The 20,246-nt window shown below is 41.6% G+C and overlaps 1 protein-coding gene across 3 annotated transcripts in view; it reads right to left on the bottom strand.

Annotated features, from left to right (window-relative positions):
• Positions 1–20,246, bottom strand: part of LOC126354705 (juvenile hormone esterase-like) — a 294,899-nt gene that overhangs the window by 218,973 nt on the left and 55,680 nt on the right. For 2 of the 3 annotated variants that reach the window (XM_050004526.1, XM_050004525.1), the window contains exon 6: positions 3,613–3,769. The exons of the other annotated variant lie outside the window; for it this stretch is intronic. In XM_050004526.1, coding sequence (XP_049860483.1) covers positions 3,613–3,769 — 157 coding nt within the window. The remainder of the gene's footprint in view (positions 1–3,612; positions 3,770–20,246) is intronic. 3 annotated transcript variants of the gene reach the window in all.

Consider the following 20,246-nt stretch of genomic DNA (forward strand, 5'->3'; position numbering starts at 1 on the left):
AATCAAAAAAGAATGGGATTTGGAACCAAATTTACGACTGTCATTCGCGACTTGCTAGGGAACGCCACTTCGAGGGTTATCATCAATGGCTGCCCGAGTGCCCAACTCGCGGTCACGCAGGAATGCCCATTGTCGATGGCTTTGCACGCCATAGCATCAGATCCACTCCTCCGACAGATATCCCACGAATGCCGAGGGATCGCTGCAACAGCGGAGATTGTCAATCCTACAAAGAAGTATTACTTCCCCTCACACGTCGCAGGTCGTATATCTAGCGGAACTGGTTTGGTGTCCGGACGTAGCACAGAATCCTCGGACTCGTCACATTGGATAACCCACAGGGAATGGCGGCACTCAACTGGCACTCTGTGTAAAATCACAGCATTAGCCAGAAGGCATTCGATCCGATCCTTGTAACTTCACGAAAGGATGGAGATCGTTAACACCTACATCCTAAAGAAGGCCTGCTATCTGGCTCAAGTTCTGCTAGTGGCCAAACAACTAGCATGTGCGATTAAACAGCCATATACTGGGTGTTTTGGAGGGGAACCGTCTTCAAGGTATCTATGCCAAACTGCACACTGAGTCTTGAAGATGGTGGACTGGGTTAATAGACTTTAACGCCAAATATGAGACTCTTTCCATCAAATGCACCAAAGCCGTGATTGCAACATTATTTCATTAATTATGACCACATTCACTGGATGCTCCAGTCCAAATCAGCGGCATCCCCTATGCGCCGAACTTCGTTCGTCGCTTTTACCTCGACACCAGTTGACTTCTACATAGTGATCTGAGAAGCAACAAGAGTCGGTGACATCGCCACCGCACTTCGTGGATTCCCATCCAGAATAAATGGGAAATTGACTGCCTCAACACAAGTGGAACACTGTGCGGCAAAACCTAGCCTCCAAGGTTCTGTCTGGGAGTGCGCGCAACGTGGTACAAGGTCGTCAGTCTCACTATTCCAACAAACTCCAAGCTCTAGTCAATTCACCCACTCCCATAAAGTGACTGCGACATGTGTGCGGAAGAGGACATGATCGAGAATCGCTTTGTGTGCCACAAATTTCGTATCACCTGAGACACTGCAAGAGACATGCTGCGATTGATAAACAAATTGACTATGTATCACATCTCCGTGTCAGACTCCTTCATAGTACAGAGGAAATCCTATTCCAAAACAAAGAAAAATGATACGACCTGGATTATGGGAAACACAATTGAAGCAATATTCCCCCTGAAATTGTCTGATGACCTGGATTTCCTGGAATATTTGTGGAATTAACATGGTAAGGAATAAACATGGAAGAAATATAGCGCCATCTTTGCGAATATCCTGAAGATATAATGGAAAAAAGTAGGGTGATATGGAACTATAATTTATTTCTTCTACCTTTTCTTTTGTGTTCTCTTTTCTCTTCATTTAACTTGATTTCATGCTTTACTATGCTGTCCTAAATCCTTATTTACCTTCTATGCTGCATACGGTGAGTTTTTTGTACTGTAACATTTTATTAGAAAGCACAAACAGAAAAACACACGTAGGCAACCTTATCTCAAGAGTGTTTTGGACTTTCTTGGTGTGGTGCCCATTCTAATACGTGCCTCCTCGTGTATTGGGGACAGGCGGCTTGTCTGTCGAATGACATTGCCTAAGACTGGACCTATTGAACAGCTGGAAGAAATTTGTATTTCCTTTAATTACGGTATATTGTATTTTAACACAGGATATAACCTCTGGAGATGAATATTTACTTCTAGCGTCAGCAAAGATGTCTGCTGCCATGTTAAGCTAATTTCCTTTAAATACCTCCGTCACATGTTTTCGATATATTTGTTAGTTTTGTACAGTATCCAGTGAATATTTTATTTTGTTTCTGCCAACCAAGTAAGGCTGCAGGCATTAAACTCTTATAACGGACTGTCAATTCGTCCTTCCTTTGTTTATTGTGTTTTTTCCTTCGTTCTTTATTGGTTTTAAGAAGAACGGTGCTTCAAGATAATCGTTTATAAAATTTGACTCATAAACTAATACACTTTCTATTTTGCTACAAATCACAAAGGCTCATTTCACCTCAAGGAACCGTCGTAATTGTAGATTTCACGCCATTTATTTCTTGATTTCGTTTTTTATTGTTGTAAAGGTGAGAATATTATGCATCACCCTTCGTCGGAACATGACATTTAGTTTCCATTTAACTGAAGCAGTGAAGCTTGCCAATGAAGGCACCTTTGGAGGTCGCAAGTAAGGCTGTGAGGAGAGAAGGGAGAGGGAGGTCCCCCCCCCCCCCCTAAAAGTGTCATCTTCGAGTTGTACTTACGATAGTTGGTCTGGTTACCATTCATCGTTCACTCTTCACCGAAACAGTTAACAATAAAAGTGAGCTGTTAAGGCGAACTGTGCTCGAGGAACGCCTAAAATGGGACGTTCTGGCTACGCAGACTGACTAGTTACGTCTCCATCTTTGCACTAATAAGATCACAAATTGCCATTGTAAATGGTTCACAAATAGAAAGAAGAGGTACGCGCACGGCACAATATAACGCTACTCGCATGGCACATTACAAGCAGCTTTCCATTTACTTGCAGTAGACGAACCACATCTTCAAATATATAGAAACAACTGAGAAACAGTGGAAAACATAATAAATGACCAAATTGCGTTTTATCCATGAATGACATAAAGTCGTTAAAAAAGTCCGTTATCGTAACTACAATACTCTGTCTTGATTGTTTTTATAATGTACAAAATGTAAAATTTTATGCGTTTCGGCTTTAACCAATTTCAGAATCTAATAAAAACACACAACTGAGAAGTAATACTACGCAGCACAAATAGTTACGTATATAAATATAAATAAGACATATCATTTTAAGAGACATCGATACATCGTATCTCATATGCAATTCCAGTCTACAAGAGTTCCATGGACTAGTGCTACTGTTTACTGACATACACTACGGTAAATAAACCCAACATTGATAGATGGCATTAGTGCATACACGTTTTCGAATATAGCATCTAAAAGTCCAAGAATTAGACGTACAGTCTGTTCTATAAAATAAATAAAAGGCAATAAAATGTGCTATGAAGTAATGTGGCAGTGGAATCTCTTTAAAATGTGACACAACACTATGAAACCAAGCGAAAGTTATTTTTAATATTTATATACAAGCTAGATTTACGTAACAGACGGACGATCTAACACAATGATGAGTTTATTATTACAAAAACCGTTTAACAACCAAGGCCGCATAAAATATATTTTTTATTGAAGACAACCGGTTTCAACAGACTATGCTGTCTTCTTCAGGTCTTAAAATATTTTGTAGTAAAACATCTTCATTTTACGCTGACCTCACGCACAAGATGTCAAGATGATAGAAATAGCACATTGTAAAAGGTTTGTCATCTCCAAATATTAAAAAACATAAAGCGCCTTGTCCAACAGACTATGTGCATATACATGTTGCTCACAGTTGCTTGTTGCATCTTGTAAACATGATACGCAATAACACAACTGTTTACATATGATGGACGCATGTCACCATTTTGCAGATCATCGGACCCATTGCTACATTAATATGATATATTAAAGAGGCCTTACGTCCTGAAATGAAGTATCCTTCGTCTATAGTGACTCCAGTTAGCCAGGGTACGCTTGTGTGAGGCTCCAAGTCTGCCGGATGTTTAGGCAGGAACGAATCTTCCCCCTCGCTTTCTATAGTTGCTCGGAATGGTATTGGAGGAGCGATGAACCACTCCTGGAATTGAAATGGACCGTAATCAGAACTTCAACATAGCAACTGAATACACATGCCATGTATTCTTTGGACTGTAAGAGTAAGTGAAACAATTAAATATTCGACTTCCTTTATTTTGTAACTGGTTCGTCAAGGAATGATACTCACCTATTGCCTTTCTTATAACCTGATTGCTTTACCGGAAGTGTCAGAGAATCTTATAGCGTTTCTTAATTTAAATAAATTAACAGAGGGTATGAGAGTATTCATTCAAAGTTTAATTTTTTGTTGTATAGTACGAAACTGTTGACGTGCGTTAGTTCTCTATACCTTCACCCTAAGTCTTATTGTAATCAAAAAATAACTTAATAAATAGCTAATTAGAACATTATGTTACGTGACGCTTTTCACCGATATGATATTAAAGCTCGTACTTCCCACATTATGTCTAATGTAACCCTTCCTATTGCAGAAACAGATGCTGCTGTATTCATATCAAGAAACGTGCGTTCTAGAAATACTTCCCAGACGTATAAAATAACGAGTCGTAAACATTAGTAAGTTATCAAAAACAGATTAACTTAAGACACAACGTCACAAAGAGAACATATTTGATGTATTGCATGTATAATTAAACTTTAACTAAATGAATGAATATCATAAGGCTCCTTGCTATATACAAGTCTTTCAATTTGACGCTATTTTGAGGCCTTGTATGTACGTTTCGCTGTTCATTTATTTAATCTGGCTGGGTGGATGTCAGTCTACACTTTTCCAACACAGAAACGTCCAAGGGATGTTGTCCAGCGACCACAACACCACTGAGCCAAGCAGGGCATTAAAGTGTACCTGGTCGTACTACCCGTTTCCTGGCACGTTTTTTGCTTTAATTCACACTAGATATTAGGAATAAACCACACTACTGAGTGACATCCACGTTTTTTTGCCAAAAATACCTTTTCAGTGCATATAACCCTTTCAATAACAGTATCTAGTGATAATTATATATTATATGATATTGTATACAAAATATGGTATGATATTATATGGTAAATACATGAACATGGGGCACAGAAACAGCACTATCAATACTTTACTTTAGTCCAAGCGAAGAAACACATGTTCAGTTTACTAATACTTTTTATTGAACATGAGACCTTGTGTCTCAATATACATGAGATTCACTTCTGTCATCAATAAGTAAAATAAATTTAAACTTCTACAATTAAACTTATCATAACGTGTAGCGTATGATAACTCTTGCATCAGTGAGATAAACGCGCGACAGTAATAGAATGAATTCTTAATTCTGCTTGAAAAGCCACTGAAAGACACAAATAGATGAATTACGACACACACAACAATATTTCAATCACGTTTTCGGCAACTGACAATGTACTAAAAAGATGAGCACGTTTCTATAGAGCGTTCCATAATGATGATATAAACTTTCAGGGCGACTGAGAAATCAAATGTATCAGTGTAACATACACATAGCGTATATTAAAGCAATAAATCAAATCGAGAAACTATAATATTTACCCTTTGTGTGATAACAACGAAAAAATCTATTTATCTGTCAGTACATATCCAAGCAGATTTTCCTTTTGGCGTCCCTAATCATGCATCACGTTTGATATCTGCCATCTTCGGACAACGTCACTGGAAGCGAAAATACATGTCAGTAGATACCATTGTCTCGACTGGTGTATTGTACACACGACTTTTCTGAGGGTCACACAAAAAGAAATTAACTAGTGCAACATCGTTATGTTTTAGGATCATATTCTCTTTTTCTATTCACCGCTGAACCACTCTCGAAAACATGGTACGCTAAGGATGCCTGCTATGTGCGTAACTGGTACCTTCTCTGCACATATACGCTATCTTAAAAAAAAGTGAAGGCCATAAAAGGCAGGGCAGATGTAAGCGTAATTTCATTCGTACAAGTACACACGATACGCAGGTATGTATAAGGGGCGATCAAGAAGTTTTCGTCCGAGAGCGCTGCTGTACCGTGACTCCGATGCGGGTATATAAGCACCTAATTGCAGACAAGGGATCAGTGTGGCATTCCTGTCTTTCCGACGTGAGTGCGGTAAATGCGGAAACGTGAACTATGATAGCGTTATTATCAAATGCGTTAAAACAGGACCAACGCGCTGTTCATTCTTTTCCTGGCTGCCGACGGACAAACACCGGTAGAAGTCCATTGGAGAATGAAGAGTGTGTATGGGCAACATCACCGTTGTGGAATGGTGAGCCATATGGTTCTGCTGCTTCGTAATAACGCACGTCTTCATAACCGAAAATATCGTAACGCCGAAGTTACGTCAACTCGAGTGGGAGACACTCGAGTACACGCCCTATAATCCTGATCTCTCCTCAGGCGATTGTTACGCCTTCCATTCTTTAAAAAAGGCCTTGACAGGTCGACGAATCCTGGCTGATGAGGATGTGGCAGCAGGCAGTTAGTAATTTCTTCAAGCATCAGGACACGGTGTTTTACCAGAGGGGTATCTTCTTCAATTTGGTGCCCCGCGGAATGAGTGCCTCAGTGCTCACGGCGATTTCGCCTGATTGGCATCCCGATGCTGGATTGTACGTCCTTCGAATGGAAACTTCTTGATCGTCCCTTATAAATAATTAGACTTGCAGCTCTATGTGACATGTAGAACGGCCATACCACTTACTCGTATGAGACAGCTTTGTCAGCATCTGACAGAGTTTGGGACGTCATTATGAGTCATCATTTGGCTGGCTGATCAAACCGCACTATATGCAGGTTCGTGGGGCTTTCGCATGTCACAGTGGCCCGATATTGGATGGCATGGGAACTTGAGGGCAGGAGTACCCATTATGGAGGACTGCCCTATTGTGCAACAAGCACACCGTAACCGCTTCATGTCTGCGCCTGCCATCTCATAACTCGCTGCAGAATTCTTTTATCATCCTGCATCATTGGTTGGGGACAAGCAGGAACCTGTTTCAAAAATGGCTCTGAGCACTATGGGACTTAACATCTGAGGTCATCAGTCCCCTAGAACTACTTAAACCTAACTAACCTAAGAACATCACACACATCCATGCCCGAGGCAGGATTCGAACCTGTGACCGTAGCGGGCACGCGGTTCCAGACTGTAGCGCCTTGAACCGTACGGCCACTCCGGCAGGCGTTAATGAGGGAACTCTGATGGCACAACGGTACGTCGCGGACATCCTGCTTGTCCATTTGTTTCCTCTTATGCCACAGTGTCGTGATGCCATTTTCCAAGAGGACTTTGATGTTTGAACAGTGTGCATCATGCTGAGGTACTCGCGTGGGCAACAAGAACCCCAGATCTGACTCCTACAGAACATGTGCGCGACCAGCTCGGGCGTGAACTCCGTCCCAGTGCCAGTATCCGGGATATCAAGAACAGGTTACAACATTAGTGGGCAAGAATGCCTCAGAAGAGGATATAACGGCTTTACGACACCCTATTTACCGATTAAGTGTGTGCATCCAGGCCAGACGCAGTGGAACGTCACACCCACAAGTAGGCTGATTCCGCCAAATTCATGAATTTGACTCGATTTTGTGATCACAGAAGTAACATCACTTATCCCCTCAGGCTGTGAATTTTCCTTCCGTTTCCTCCTCCTTCTCTGGGAGCTACAGTTTTTTCGTCAGGCTGTGTATTTGCTTCTCCATGTACTGAAAGCCATAATCGCATACAGTGGAATTTCACTATGAGCTGATCGATTGCACTTTTCGATTGAAAACTACCGGGTGTTCAAAAAGTCTCTCCGAAGTGCCGTATGATTGTCAGCCGCACGTGCCGTATGATTGTTTGCCTGCCTGGGTTACTTCCCTTCAAGTGGACTCTCCCAACATTCCACTGTTTCGTTTATCTAAGCCAGCGTCAGTAGTATCATTGGTGTGTGTCGTTACATGTTGACGTGAACGTTTAAGTTAAGTTCCTTTGTTAGTTTGTTTTGTTTTTGTCACTGTGAATAACGTGTTTTTTTAGTCGAACAAGTGTTCAAAACTGGCCGTAAATACACAGTTTCAGTTTGTCAAACATTTAATTCAGTTTTCCCGGAGACGACACTCCCACATCGCGATAATGTGCGAGATTTTGTGAACAAATTTCGAAGTACGGATTCAGTGACAGGTGGGTGCATAGGGAAGTTTTGTCTGAGGATAAAATACTGGACATTTCCGATAAAATGTCCATGAGGCCGAACAAGTCAGTAAGGAAACTCGCCCAGGAAATCGATGTTAGTGAGGGAATGGCCCACACAACTGTAAGGAAGAAATTAGAACTTTACCCATGCAAAGTGACAGTCGTGCAAGAACTGAAAAATACTGATCATGGCAAGAGACTGCATTATTGTCAATGGTTCAAAAATTTCGTTCAACAAAACGGAAGGGAACGTTTTTCACTGAGGACGAGTGGTTTCATTTATCCGGTTACAAGAACTCCCAAAATTCTCGTATGTGGAGTACTGCAAATCCGTTGTGTATTCATGAGGAACCACTTCATTCTGTGAAAATAGTAGTTTAGATTGCAATTGTGGATCCCATATTTTTCAACGAAACAATAAACGCACAACGACACTGCAGTGATATTCTGTACCCATTCGCAGGAGAACTTGTGTTAAGTGAAATACTGAACGGTTATTTTCAACAAGATGGTGCACCCGCGCATACATTTCGCGTTTCAATGTCACTGCTTGCTGATGTTTTTGGTGGTCGCATAATTTCACAGGGACTTTGGCCTCCACGATCGCCTGATCCAACACCACCTGAATTTTTTTCTTCTGGGGTGGAGCGAGAGCAACTGTCTATAAAAACCCTCCAATATCCATCGATGAATTGAAAACTGCAATATCTACTTTCACTGCTTCTGTTACAGAAGGAATGTTACAGCTTGTGTTTGGAAACGTGATTAGACTAATTGAATTGTGTATTCAACAACAGGGGGGACACTTTCAACATTAAATGTGAAAATTGTAAGTAAAAATGAATAAATTAATAACTTGTATTCCACGGAGTTTCATTTCGGTATATTCACTGCGGCATACGGCAGGCGCCGCTAACAATCATACGGCACTGCGGAGAGACTTTTTGAAGACGCCGTATATCTGCCCCCAATTCCGTCTGGATTGACAGTGCCAGCGTACAAACAGTGACGTCTTCACTGTATTAGCCTCTCCATCCGTCATTATGTTAGTCTTCATGATAGATTTGTCTTTTCCTCCAATGTTATTAACTACTTCGCACATAAATCAGTTTAATACACTGTACAAACGACGATTTCCGTGGCAGAATTATTTCACAACACATTTGGCTTTCCGACTTTCGACTCACTCGTTTCCAGATCAGGCGTTAGTATCTCAAATATACACATTGAACATTTTCCTTGATCTATGACAATAATAGAATCACAGAAACAACCTGCTGTCGGCCAATATTTTTACTCCTGCTCTTATCAAGATACTCGAACTTATTTTAACGATGTTCCACACTTTGTGGTGTTTGTCGTGATAACTTTCTCAAGAGGAGACAAGGAATGTGCTAAACTTGGTGGCCAAGGCAATTATGGTGATAGTTACATACCGACACATTTGTCCCATGCCATAACATTTCCCACTTGTCACGATAGGTTTCACAGTTTGCGCTGACACTGTTGCTCTCTCCGGAGATACAGGGAAAACAGGCGCATCCGCTGGATAATGTCTCCCAGATAGACACACACCCCGGTTGTTGTAGTAGTGGAACGGACCAGAAGGGCATCCAACTGATATCTGCGAGACAGGACGTTTACAGTACAACGGAAGAGGCAGTAGAAGAGATATAACAATACTTATGAGTCAAAAGGGCAAGGAGACTGCAGACATGGCAACAACTAAACAAAACACCAGATTACTTTCAGTCAAAAACATTCTTGCCGAATTAGTCTTCCTTTCACTGTGAAAAAGTGGGCCATGCAAGATCAGTAAAAGTTTCTGGCAAATAATTCCGTTGGTGACGTGAAGAATCTGATCTCAGAAATCAGGTGCAAATACATGTCCGCTGACCAAATAGGGAGGAGAATATCCTTGTGGGTAACACTTCATTTTGAGACCATACGTGAGGAATTACAACATCGTTAATGACTGTGGTGTGCATGCAAGCGATGGCAGTCAGAAGAATTTTTAGCTGCTGTCGCAAGGTTTATGATCCATTCCTGGGGCACAGCTACAGCTGCAAACACATAATGACCGTTGTCTATAGCCTTCTCTATAAATCGACCCTGAGATTTTTTTTTTTTTTTTGCTTTTAAGCTAAAGTATATAAAACGAAGGTTCAGTAATCTGAGATTCTTGAAGTATTAAAATTACTCCTCGGAATGCGCGAAGTTACCAATTAAGCATTTTGATGCGTTTCTTGTTCTTCTATAGTATTGTTACTCTCTCTAAGAGGACGACGTAAAACTGCTTGTTCTCTTGAAATGTATACAAAGTCTTTACATGTTGTTAGTTTGTCCATTTTAATACCCATACGTCTTAACTAATTACTTTAGCCTAATAGGGAGATTACTATTGTATCAACTGATGTTTGGTAACTGTTTCTCTACGGATTACTGAATACATCTGAATGTTATCGTATGTACAATATTAAACAATGTAGTGTTGTGTTCTCGCAACACAAGTAATTTTTTGGTAAATTAATCTGATTTCGAATGTTAACAATGTAGAAAACGTTAGATTGCTACTTGCCGCTGCAGACAAGCACAGTTGAAAGACACTTACATAATGTGCCATAAAGAAGACAGGCTCAGTTGCAGACAGGCACAATTAAAAGAAACTTACACATTGCATAACTTTCAGCTGTGCCTGTCTGCAACTTAACGTGTCTTCTTTACGGTAAACAGCATCTATCTTTTCCTACATTATTGAGATTCCTATCTGGAGTTTGAATGGTTTGATTTGGAGTGTTAGATTTAACAGGTTTGGTCACAGTCTGTATACGAAAAGGATAAAGACTTTAATTAAATTATGTAAGACTATTTTTCCGACTCAAAAAAGTTGAACAGTTGACAGTATTAAGAACCATTGTTAATTGTTTTGTTGTTAAGGGTTAAGAGAGATTACAAAAAACGATAAATTTACTTTGTTTTGACGAAAGTATTTTTATTCGAGTATCAATGTGAAACTATTCTTTAATCACGCAAGTCGTTTAATGACTAATAGAAACCGAATCAGTATTCTCAGGTCTTCAAGCTGTATATCACATGCTTTTGAAAGTGGTAAAGAATTGAAGTTGTATTAAGAAAATGCTGTCAATAAATAGCATAGCAGTCAACTTGCTACGTTTATCCAGATCTGCCTGGCTTAGCAGTTCAGCAGTTGACTTGTCGGCTGCATACTGTTAACAAGTCAGGAAGTTAATTAAAATTAATTAACAGTTGTTGCGTTTAAAATTTCTTTTGCCTCTGCTAACATGCAAAACAAAATGATTTTATGCATGTGTTATTTAACAGAAAAGAGAAAGAGATACCTGTGCCTACAGAACTCCTGATTGCCTACACTGCTAGTTTTTGTGCATGTGGGTTCACGGAGAAGCATCTGAGATATGTTTGTGAAGTTAAAGACGTTAAATATAGAGACCATATTTTTATAATGTTACGAATGCCCAACATGCTGATACCATTCTAAGTGCTGTTTTACAACAAGAAAACAGTAATCATTGAGTTATACAGCTATGTCCTACATCTGACAAGAAATTACCATTTATTTTTACATAACTTCGTTTTGCTGTCATTTTTGCGACACGGAGATCTTTCCTGCCTTGAAGTATTTGCCTATCCGTAGCAGAATGACTTAGCTTAGGTAGAAAATACTGACTTGTTGTTAACTGTTGTTTATAAAATGCCAACGAAGTTCGGTAGAAGTAATGTCTGTATAGATCACTGTCGTTCGGGAGTAAATGTGTTTAAGTTATGTAACATTCTTTATAAAATATCTGTGTCTCTATTTGAGAACAACTCACATGCCAAGTTATTGCAGTAGTTGCAAGAATCATTGCTCTGCTGTATAATTAATGACAGACGTTCTTAGTCACGTTTTCGTAAGCGACAATTTCCAGTCTTTAAAACTAGGCCTTTAAAACTGACCGCAAATTGATCTGCTTTTGCTTTCATGCTTTGAGATACGTTAGAACCATGTTAGTCACACCTCCACTGGCAAAAATCGCTGTAGATGATATTAGTTTTAAATTAATCGCAATTCGACAAGCTAATAGATTGTCAAGGAACGCTCTGTAAATGAGTTTCGGTAGATACCCTACTAAAGAAGATTTACGTAGGCATTAAGTGAAATAGCGTTTCTTTTTCAAAATCTATGGGACGTCAGTACACTAGTGATGAAGCATATAGTATCTAGATACAGCAATTTATCCCTGGGAGAGGTACGAACTTGTAACTGGTATGATATCTTAGTTCACCACGATAAAACGGTACCAAGTGTATGTCCTGGGTTTTAGGCGTATACCGTGAAAATCAGCCGAATTGATAAGGCAGGAACGAGGAGGTTCTCCGCAGAATAGGTGAAGGAATTAATGTATGTAAAACACTGGCAAGAAGAAGGGATAAGAGGATAGGACATGTGTTAACAACCAGGGTACAACAGAGAACTGTAGAGCGAGTGACAGAGATTCGAATACACACAACGAGTGATTAATTCAGGACATAGGGTGCAAGTGCTACTGTGAGAGAAAGGGTCTGGTTCACGAGAGGAATTCGTGGGGGTTGTATGGACTGGGGCAAAGAAATGAAAGAGGAAGCCACCTGGTAGAATTTTGCACAGAGCACAACTTAATCATACCTACGTTTCTAGCGTTTGTAGACTTAGAGAAAGCTTTTGACAATGTTGACTGGAATACTCTCTTTCAATTTCAGAAGGTGGCAGAGGTAAAATACAGGGAGCGAAAGGCTATTTACAATTTGTACAGAAACCAGATGGCAGTTATAAGAGTCGAGGGACATGAAAGGGAAGCAGTGGTTGGGAAGGGAGACAGGGTTGTAGTCTCTTCCCGATGTTATTCAATCTGTATATTGAGCAAGCAGTAAAGGAAACAAAAGAAAAATTTGGAGTAGGTATTAAAATCCATGGAGAAGAAGTAAAAACTTTGAAGTTCGCCGCTGACATCGTAATACTGTCAGAGACAGCAAAGGACTTGGAAGAGGAGTTGAAGGGAATCGATAATGTCTTAAAAGGGGGACATAAGATGAACATCAACAAAAGCAAAACGAGGATAATGGAATGTAGTCGAATTAAGTCGGGTGATGCTGAGGGAATTAGATTAGGAAATGAGACACTTAAAGTAGTAAAGGAGTTTTGCTATTTGGGGAGCAAAATAACTGATGATGGTCGAAGTAGAGAGGATATAAAATGCAGACTGTCAATGGCAAGGAAAGCGTTTCTGAAGAAGAGAAATTTGTTAACATCGAGTATAGATTTAAGTGTCAGGAAGTCTTTTCTGAAAGTATTTGTATGGAGTGTAGCCATGTATGGAAGTGAAACATGGACGATACATAGTTTGGACAAGAAGAAAATAGAAGCTTTCGAAATGTGGTGCTACAGAAGAATGCTGAAGATTAGATGGGTAGATCCCATAACTAATGAGGAAGTATTGAATAGGATTGGGGAGAAGAGAAGTTTGTGGCACAACTTGACCAGAAGAAGGGATAGGTTGGTAGGATATGTTCTGAGGCATCAAGGAATTACCAATTTAGTATTCAAGGGCAGCGTAGAGGGTAAAAATCGTAGAGGGAGACCAAGAGATGACTACACTAAGCAGATTCAGAAGGATGTGGGTTGCAGTGGGCACTGGGAGATGAAGAAGATTGCACAGGATAGAGTAGCATGGAGAGCTGCATCAAACCAGTCTCAGGACTGAAGACCACAACAACAACGTATAAACGAGTCTGAAGACTGATGACAAAAAAAGTATCGTTCTTTATAAATATGGACGACGACTGCTCCAGTCTCAAGTCATTCGCTTATCAGCGTACTTGATGGCACCTCGTGCAGCTGTCGAAATCTTATTCATTACTGTCAAGATAACATTGTCGTTTGCCCCACTACTACACGCCAAGTCACGTCAGTGTCACCATTGCCTATGTTCGACGTGAATGTACAACAGTCACAGACGGCAGATGGCAGCACCAGCAGTGGAGGGTACGCGAAGAGTGTCGGGGAAAGCGAGAACGGAGTGATTTACTTGACTTTCAAAAGGGCATGGCTTTCAGGCAAAGGGAGAAGGTATTTCCGAAACGGCTGAATTTGTAAACTGTTCATGTGGCGCCGTGGCTTAAGTGAACCGGGCATGGCAGAATGGGGCTATCCAAAACCGGCGCCGAGCCAACTATGGTCCACCACGGGCTATGGACGACAGTGGTGAACGATAGCTGATGTGTACGGGAGAACAGACTTGCAACGGTTGAGCAACTGACTAGCTACATGTACCATGAGACTACGAACAGTACCTGCTCAACGACAGTTCAGCAACCGTTGCTGCATGTGAACTTCCATAGGAGACACCTGATGCATTCATCCATGGTGACTGCTATTTGCCCACGACGAGAGCTGGAATTTGCACGCCAGTGCTGTAATTGAACATCCATCGAGTGGCAACAGGTGGCCTTTCAAATGGTTCAAATGGCTCTAAGCACTATGGGACTTAACATCTGAGGTCGTCAGTCACATAGAACTTAGAACTACTTAAACCTAACTAACCTAAGGACATCACACACATCGATACCGGAGGCCGGATTGGAACCTGTGACTGTAGCAGTAACGCGGTTACGGACTGAAGCGTTTAGAACCGATCGCGGTCCTCTGGTTTGGAGCCGAGTGGAAGGCTTAAACGAGAGGCTCAGACGATTCTGCGGAGAGCTGGGGTGCAAATTTCTCGACCTCTGCTACCGGGTGAAGAATGTAGGGTCCCCCTGAATAGGTCAGGCATGCACTACACGCCGGAAGCGGCTACAAGGGTAGCGGAGTACGTGTGGAGTGCACATGGGGGTAATTTTAGGTTAGAGAATCCCCTCCCTAGGCCCGACAAGACGCCTCCTGAGACGCGGCAAGGTAGGAGTAGGCAAAACGCAACAGGGAATAACAATATTAATGTGCTAATAGTAAACTGCAGGAGCGTCTATAGAAAGGTCCCAGAACTGCTCTCATTAATAAACTGTCACAACGCCCATATAGTACTAGGCACAGAAAATTGGCTGAAACCAGACATAAACAGTAATGTAATCCTAAACTCATATTGGAATGTATACCGCAGAGACAGGCTGGACAGTGAAGGTGGAGCCATGTTTATAGCGATAAGAAGTGCAATAGCATCGAAGGAAATTGACGAAGATCCGAAATGTGAAATGATCTGGGTGAAGATCACGGTTAAAGCTGGCTCAGACATGGTAATTGGATGTCTCTATAGGCCCCCGGGCTCAGCAGCTGTTGTGGCTGAGCACCTGAAGAATAATTTGGAAAATATTTCGAGTAGGTTTCCCCACCATGTTATAGTTCTGGGTGGAGATTTTAATTTGCCGGATATAGACTGGGAGACTCAAACGTTCATAACGGGTGACAAGGACAAAGAATTCAGTTAAATTTATTTAAGTGCTTCATCTGAAAACTACCTTGAGCAGTTAAACAGAGAACCGACTCGTGGCGATAATATATTAGACCTTCTGGTGACAAACAGACCCGAACTATTTGAAACAGTTAATGCAGAACAGGGAATCAGCGATCATAAAGCGGTTACTGTATCGATGATTTCAGCCGTAAATAGAAATATTAAAAACAGGTAGGAAGATTTTTCTGTTTAGCAAAAGTGACAATAAGCGGATTACAGAGTACCTGACGGCTCAACACAAAAGTTTTGTCTCAAGGACAGCTAGTGTTGAGAATCAGTGGACAAAGTTCAAAACCGTCGTAGAATATGCGTTAGATGAGTATCTACATCTACATCTACATCCGTACTCCGCAAGCCACCTGACGGTGTGTGGCGGAGGGTACCCTGAGTACCTCTATCGGTTCTCCCTTCTATTCCAGTCTCGTATTGTACGTGGAAAGAAGGATTGTCGGTATGCTTCTGTGTGGGCTCTAATCTCTCTGATTTTATCCTCATGGTCTCTTCGCGAGATATACGTAGGAGGGAGCAATATACTGCTTGACTCTTCGGTGAAGGTATGTTCTCGAAACTTCAACAAAAGCCCGTACCGAGCTACTGAGCGTCTCTCCTGCAGAGTCTTCCACTGGAGTTTATCTATCATCTCCGTAACGCTTTCGCAATTACTAAATGATCCTGTAACGAAGCGCGCTGCTCTCCGTTGGATCTTCTCTATCTCTTCTATCAACCCTACCTGGTGCGGATCCCACACTGCTGAGCAGTATTCAAGCATTGGGCGAACAAGCGTACTGTAACCTACTTCCTTTGTTGTCGGATTGCATTTCCTTAGGATTCTTCCAATGAATCTCAGTCTGGCATCTGCTTTACCGACGATCAACTTTATATGATCATTCCATTTTAAATCACTCCTAATGCGTACTCCCAGATAATTTATGGAATTAACTGCTTCCAGTTGCTGACCTGCTATTTTGTAGCTAAATGATAAGGGACCTATCTTTCTATGTATTCGCATCACATTACACTTCGCTACATTGAGATTCAATTGCCATTCCGTGCACCATGCGTCAATTCGCTGCAGATCCTCCTGCATTTCAGTACAATTTTCCATTGTTGCAACCTCTCGATACACCACAGCATCATCTGCAAAAAGCCTCAGTGAACTTCCGATGTCATCCACCAGGTCATTTATGTATATTGTGAATAGCAACGGTCCTATGACACTCCCCTGCGGCACACCTGAAATCACTCTTACTTCGGAAGACTTCTCTCCATTGAGAATGACGTGCTGCGTTCTGTTATCTAGGAACTCCTCAATCCAATCACACAATTGATCTGATAGTCCGTATGCTCTTACTTTGTTCATTAAACGACTATGGGGAACTGTGTCAAACGCCTTGCGGAAGTCAAGAAACACAGCATCTACCTGTGAACCCGTGTCTAAGGCCCTCTGAGTCTCGTGGACGAATAGCGCGAGCTGGGTTTCACACGATCGTCTTTTTCGAAACCCATGCTGATTCCTACAGAGTAGATTTCTAGTCTCCAGAAAAGACATTATACTCGAACATAATACGTGTTCCAAAATTCTACAACTGATCGACGTTAGAGATATAGGTCTATAGTTCTGCACATCTGTTCGACGTCCCTTCTTGAGAACGGGGATGACCTGTGCCCTTTTCCAATCCTTTGGAACGCTTCGCTCTTCTAGAGACCTACGGTACACCGCTGCAAGAAGGGGGGCAAGTTCCTTCGCGTACTCTGTGTAAAATCGAACTGCTATCCCATCAGGACCAGCGGCCTTTCCTCTTTTGAGCGATTTTAATTGTTTCTCTATCCCTCTGTCGTCTACTTCGATATCTACCATTTTGTCAACTGTGCGACAATCTAGAGAAGGAAGCACAGTGCAGTCTTCCTCTGTGAAACAGCTTTGGAAGAAGACATTTAGTAATTCGGCCTTTAGTCTGTCATCCTCTGTTTCAGTACCATTTTGGTCACAGAGTGTCTGGACATTTTGTTTTGATCCACCTACCGCTTTGACATAGGACCAAAATTTCTTAGGATTTTCTGCCAAGTCAGTACATAGAACGTTACTTTCGAATTCATTGAAAGCCTCTCGCATAGCCCTCCTCACACTACATTTCGCTTCGCGTAATTTTTGTTTGTCTGCAAGGCTTTGGCTATGTTTATGTTTGCTGTGAAGTTCCCTTTGCTTCCACAGCAGTTTTCTAACTCGGTTGTTGTACCACGGTGGCTCTTTTCCATCTCTTGCGATCTTGCTTGGCACATACTCATCTAACGCATATTGTACCATGGTTTTGAACTTTGTCCACTGATCCTCAACACTATCTGCACTTGAGACAAAACTTTTGTGTTGAGCCGTCAGGTACTCTGTAATCTGCTTTTTGTCACTTTTGCTAAACAGAAAAATCTTCCTACCTTTTTTAATATTTCTATTTACGGCTGAAATCATCGACGCAGTAACCGCTTTATGATCGCTGATTCCCTGTTCTGCATTAACTGATTCAAATAGTTCGGGTCTGTTTGTCACCAGAAGGTCTAATATATTATCGCCACGAGTCGGTTTTCTGTTTAACTGCTCAAGGTAGTTTTCAGATAAAGCACTTAAAAATATTTCACTGGATTCTTTGTCCCTGCCACCCGTTATGAACGTTTGAGTCTCCCAGTCTATATCCGGCAAATTAAAATCTCCACCCAGAACTATAACATGGTGGGGAAATCTACTCGAAATATTCTCCAAATTATTCTTCAGGTGCTGAGCCACAACAGCTGCTGAGCCCGGGGGCCTATAGAGACATCCAATTACCATGTCTGAGCCTGCTTTAACCGTGACCTTCACCCAAATCATTTCACAATGCCAAGCAAGATCGTAAGAGATGGAAAAGAGCCACCATGGTACAACAACCGAGTTAGAAAACTGCTGCGGAAGCAAAGGGAACTTCACAGCAAAAATAAACATATCCAAAGCCCTGCAGACAAACAAAAATTACCCGAAGCGAAATGTAGTGTGAGGAGGGCTATGCGAGAGGCGTACAATGAATTCCAAAGTAAAGTTCTATGTATTGACTTGGCTGAAAATCCTAAGAAATTTTGGTCTTATGTCAAAGCGGGAGGTGGATCAAAACAAAATGTCCAGACACTCTGTGACCAAAATGGTACTGAAACAGAGGATGACAGACTAAAGGCCGAAATACTTAATGTCTTCTTCCAAAGCTGTTTCGCAGAGGAAGACTGCACTGTAGGTCCTACTCTAGATTGTCGCACAGACGACAAAATGGTAGATATCGAAATAGACGACAGAGGAATAGAAAAACAATTAAAATCGCTCAAAAGAGGAAAGGCCGCTGGACCTCATGGGATACCAGTTCGATTTTACACAGTGTACGCGAAGGAACTTGCCCCCCTTCTTGCAGCGGTGTACCGTAGGTCTCTAGAAGAGCGTAGCGTTCCAAAGGATTGGAAAAGGGCACAGATCATCCCCGTTTTCAAGAAGGGATGTCGAACAGATGTGCACAACTATAGACCTATAGCTCTAACGTCGATCAGTTGTAGAATTTTGGAACACGTATTATGTTCGAGTATAATGACTTTTCTGGAGACTAGAAATCTAGTCCGTAGGAATCAGCATGGATTTCGAAAAAGACGGTCGTTTGAAACCCAGCTCGCGCTATTCGTCCACGAGACTCAGAGGGCCATAGACACGGGTTCACAGGTAGATGCCGTGTTTCTCGACTTCCGCAAGGCGCTCGATACAGTTCCCCACAGTCGTTTAATGAACAAAGTAAGAGCATATGGACTATCAGACCAATTGTGTGATTGGATTGAGGAGTTCCTACATAACAGAACGCAGCATGTCATTCTCAATGGAGAGAAGTCTTCGGAAGTAAGAGTGATTTCAGGTGTACCGCAGAGGAGTGTCATAGGACCGTTGCTATTCACAATATACATAAATGACCTGGTGGATGATATCGGACGTTCACTGAGGCTTTTTGCGGATGTTGCTGTGGTGTATCGAGAGGTTGTAACAATAGAAAATTGTACTGAAATGCAGGAGGATCTGCAGCGAATTGACGCATGGTGCAGGGAATGGCAATTGAATCTCAATGTAGACAAGTGTAATGTGCTGCGAATACATAGAAAGATAGATCCCTTATCATTTAGCTACAAAATAGCAGGTCAGCAACTGGAAGCAGTTAATTCCATCTGGTAGTAGGCATTAGGAGTGATTTAAAATGGAATGATCATATAAAGTTGATCGTCGGTAAAGCAGATGCCAGACTGAGATTCATTGGAAGAATCCTAAGGAAATGCAATCCGAAAACAAAGGAAGTAGGTTACAGTAGTCTTGTTCGCCCACTGCTTGAATACTGCTCAGCAGTGTGGGATCCGTACCAGATAGGGTTGATAGAAGAGATAGAGAAGATCCAACGGAGAGCAGCGCGCTTCGTTACAGGATCATTTAGTAATCGCGAAAGCGTTACGGAGATGATAGATAAACTCCAGTGGAAGACTCTGCAGGAGAGACGCTCAGTAGCTCGGTACGGGCTTTTGTTAAAGTTTCGAGAACATACCCGTCACCGAAGAGTCAAACAGTATATTGCTCCCTCCTACGTATATCTCGCGAAGAGACCATGAGGATAAAATCAGAGAGATTAGAGGCCACCAAGAATCATACCGACAATCCTTCTTTCCACGAACAATACGAGACTGGAATAGAAGGTATAACCGATAGAGGTACTCAGGGTACCCTCCGCCACATACCGTCAGGTGGCTTGCGGAGTATAAATGTAGATGTAGATGTAGATGTAGAACCGA

Source organism: Schistocerca gregaria, chromosome 3, assembly GCF_023897955.1.
Source record: "Schistocerca gregaria isolate iqSchGreg1 chromosome 3, iqSchGreg1.2, whole genome shotgun sequence".
Classification (NCBI taxonomy): domain Eukaryota; kingdom Metazoa; phylum Arthropoda; class Insecta; order Orthoptera; family Acrididae; genus Schistocerca; species Schistocerca gregaria.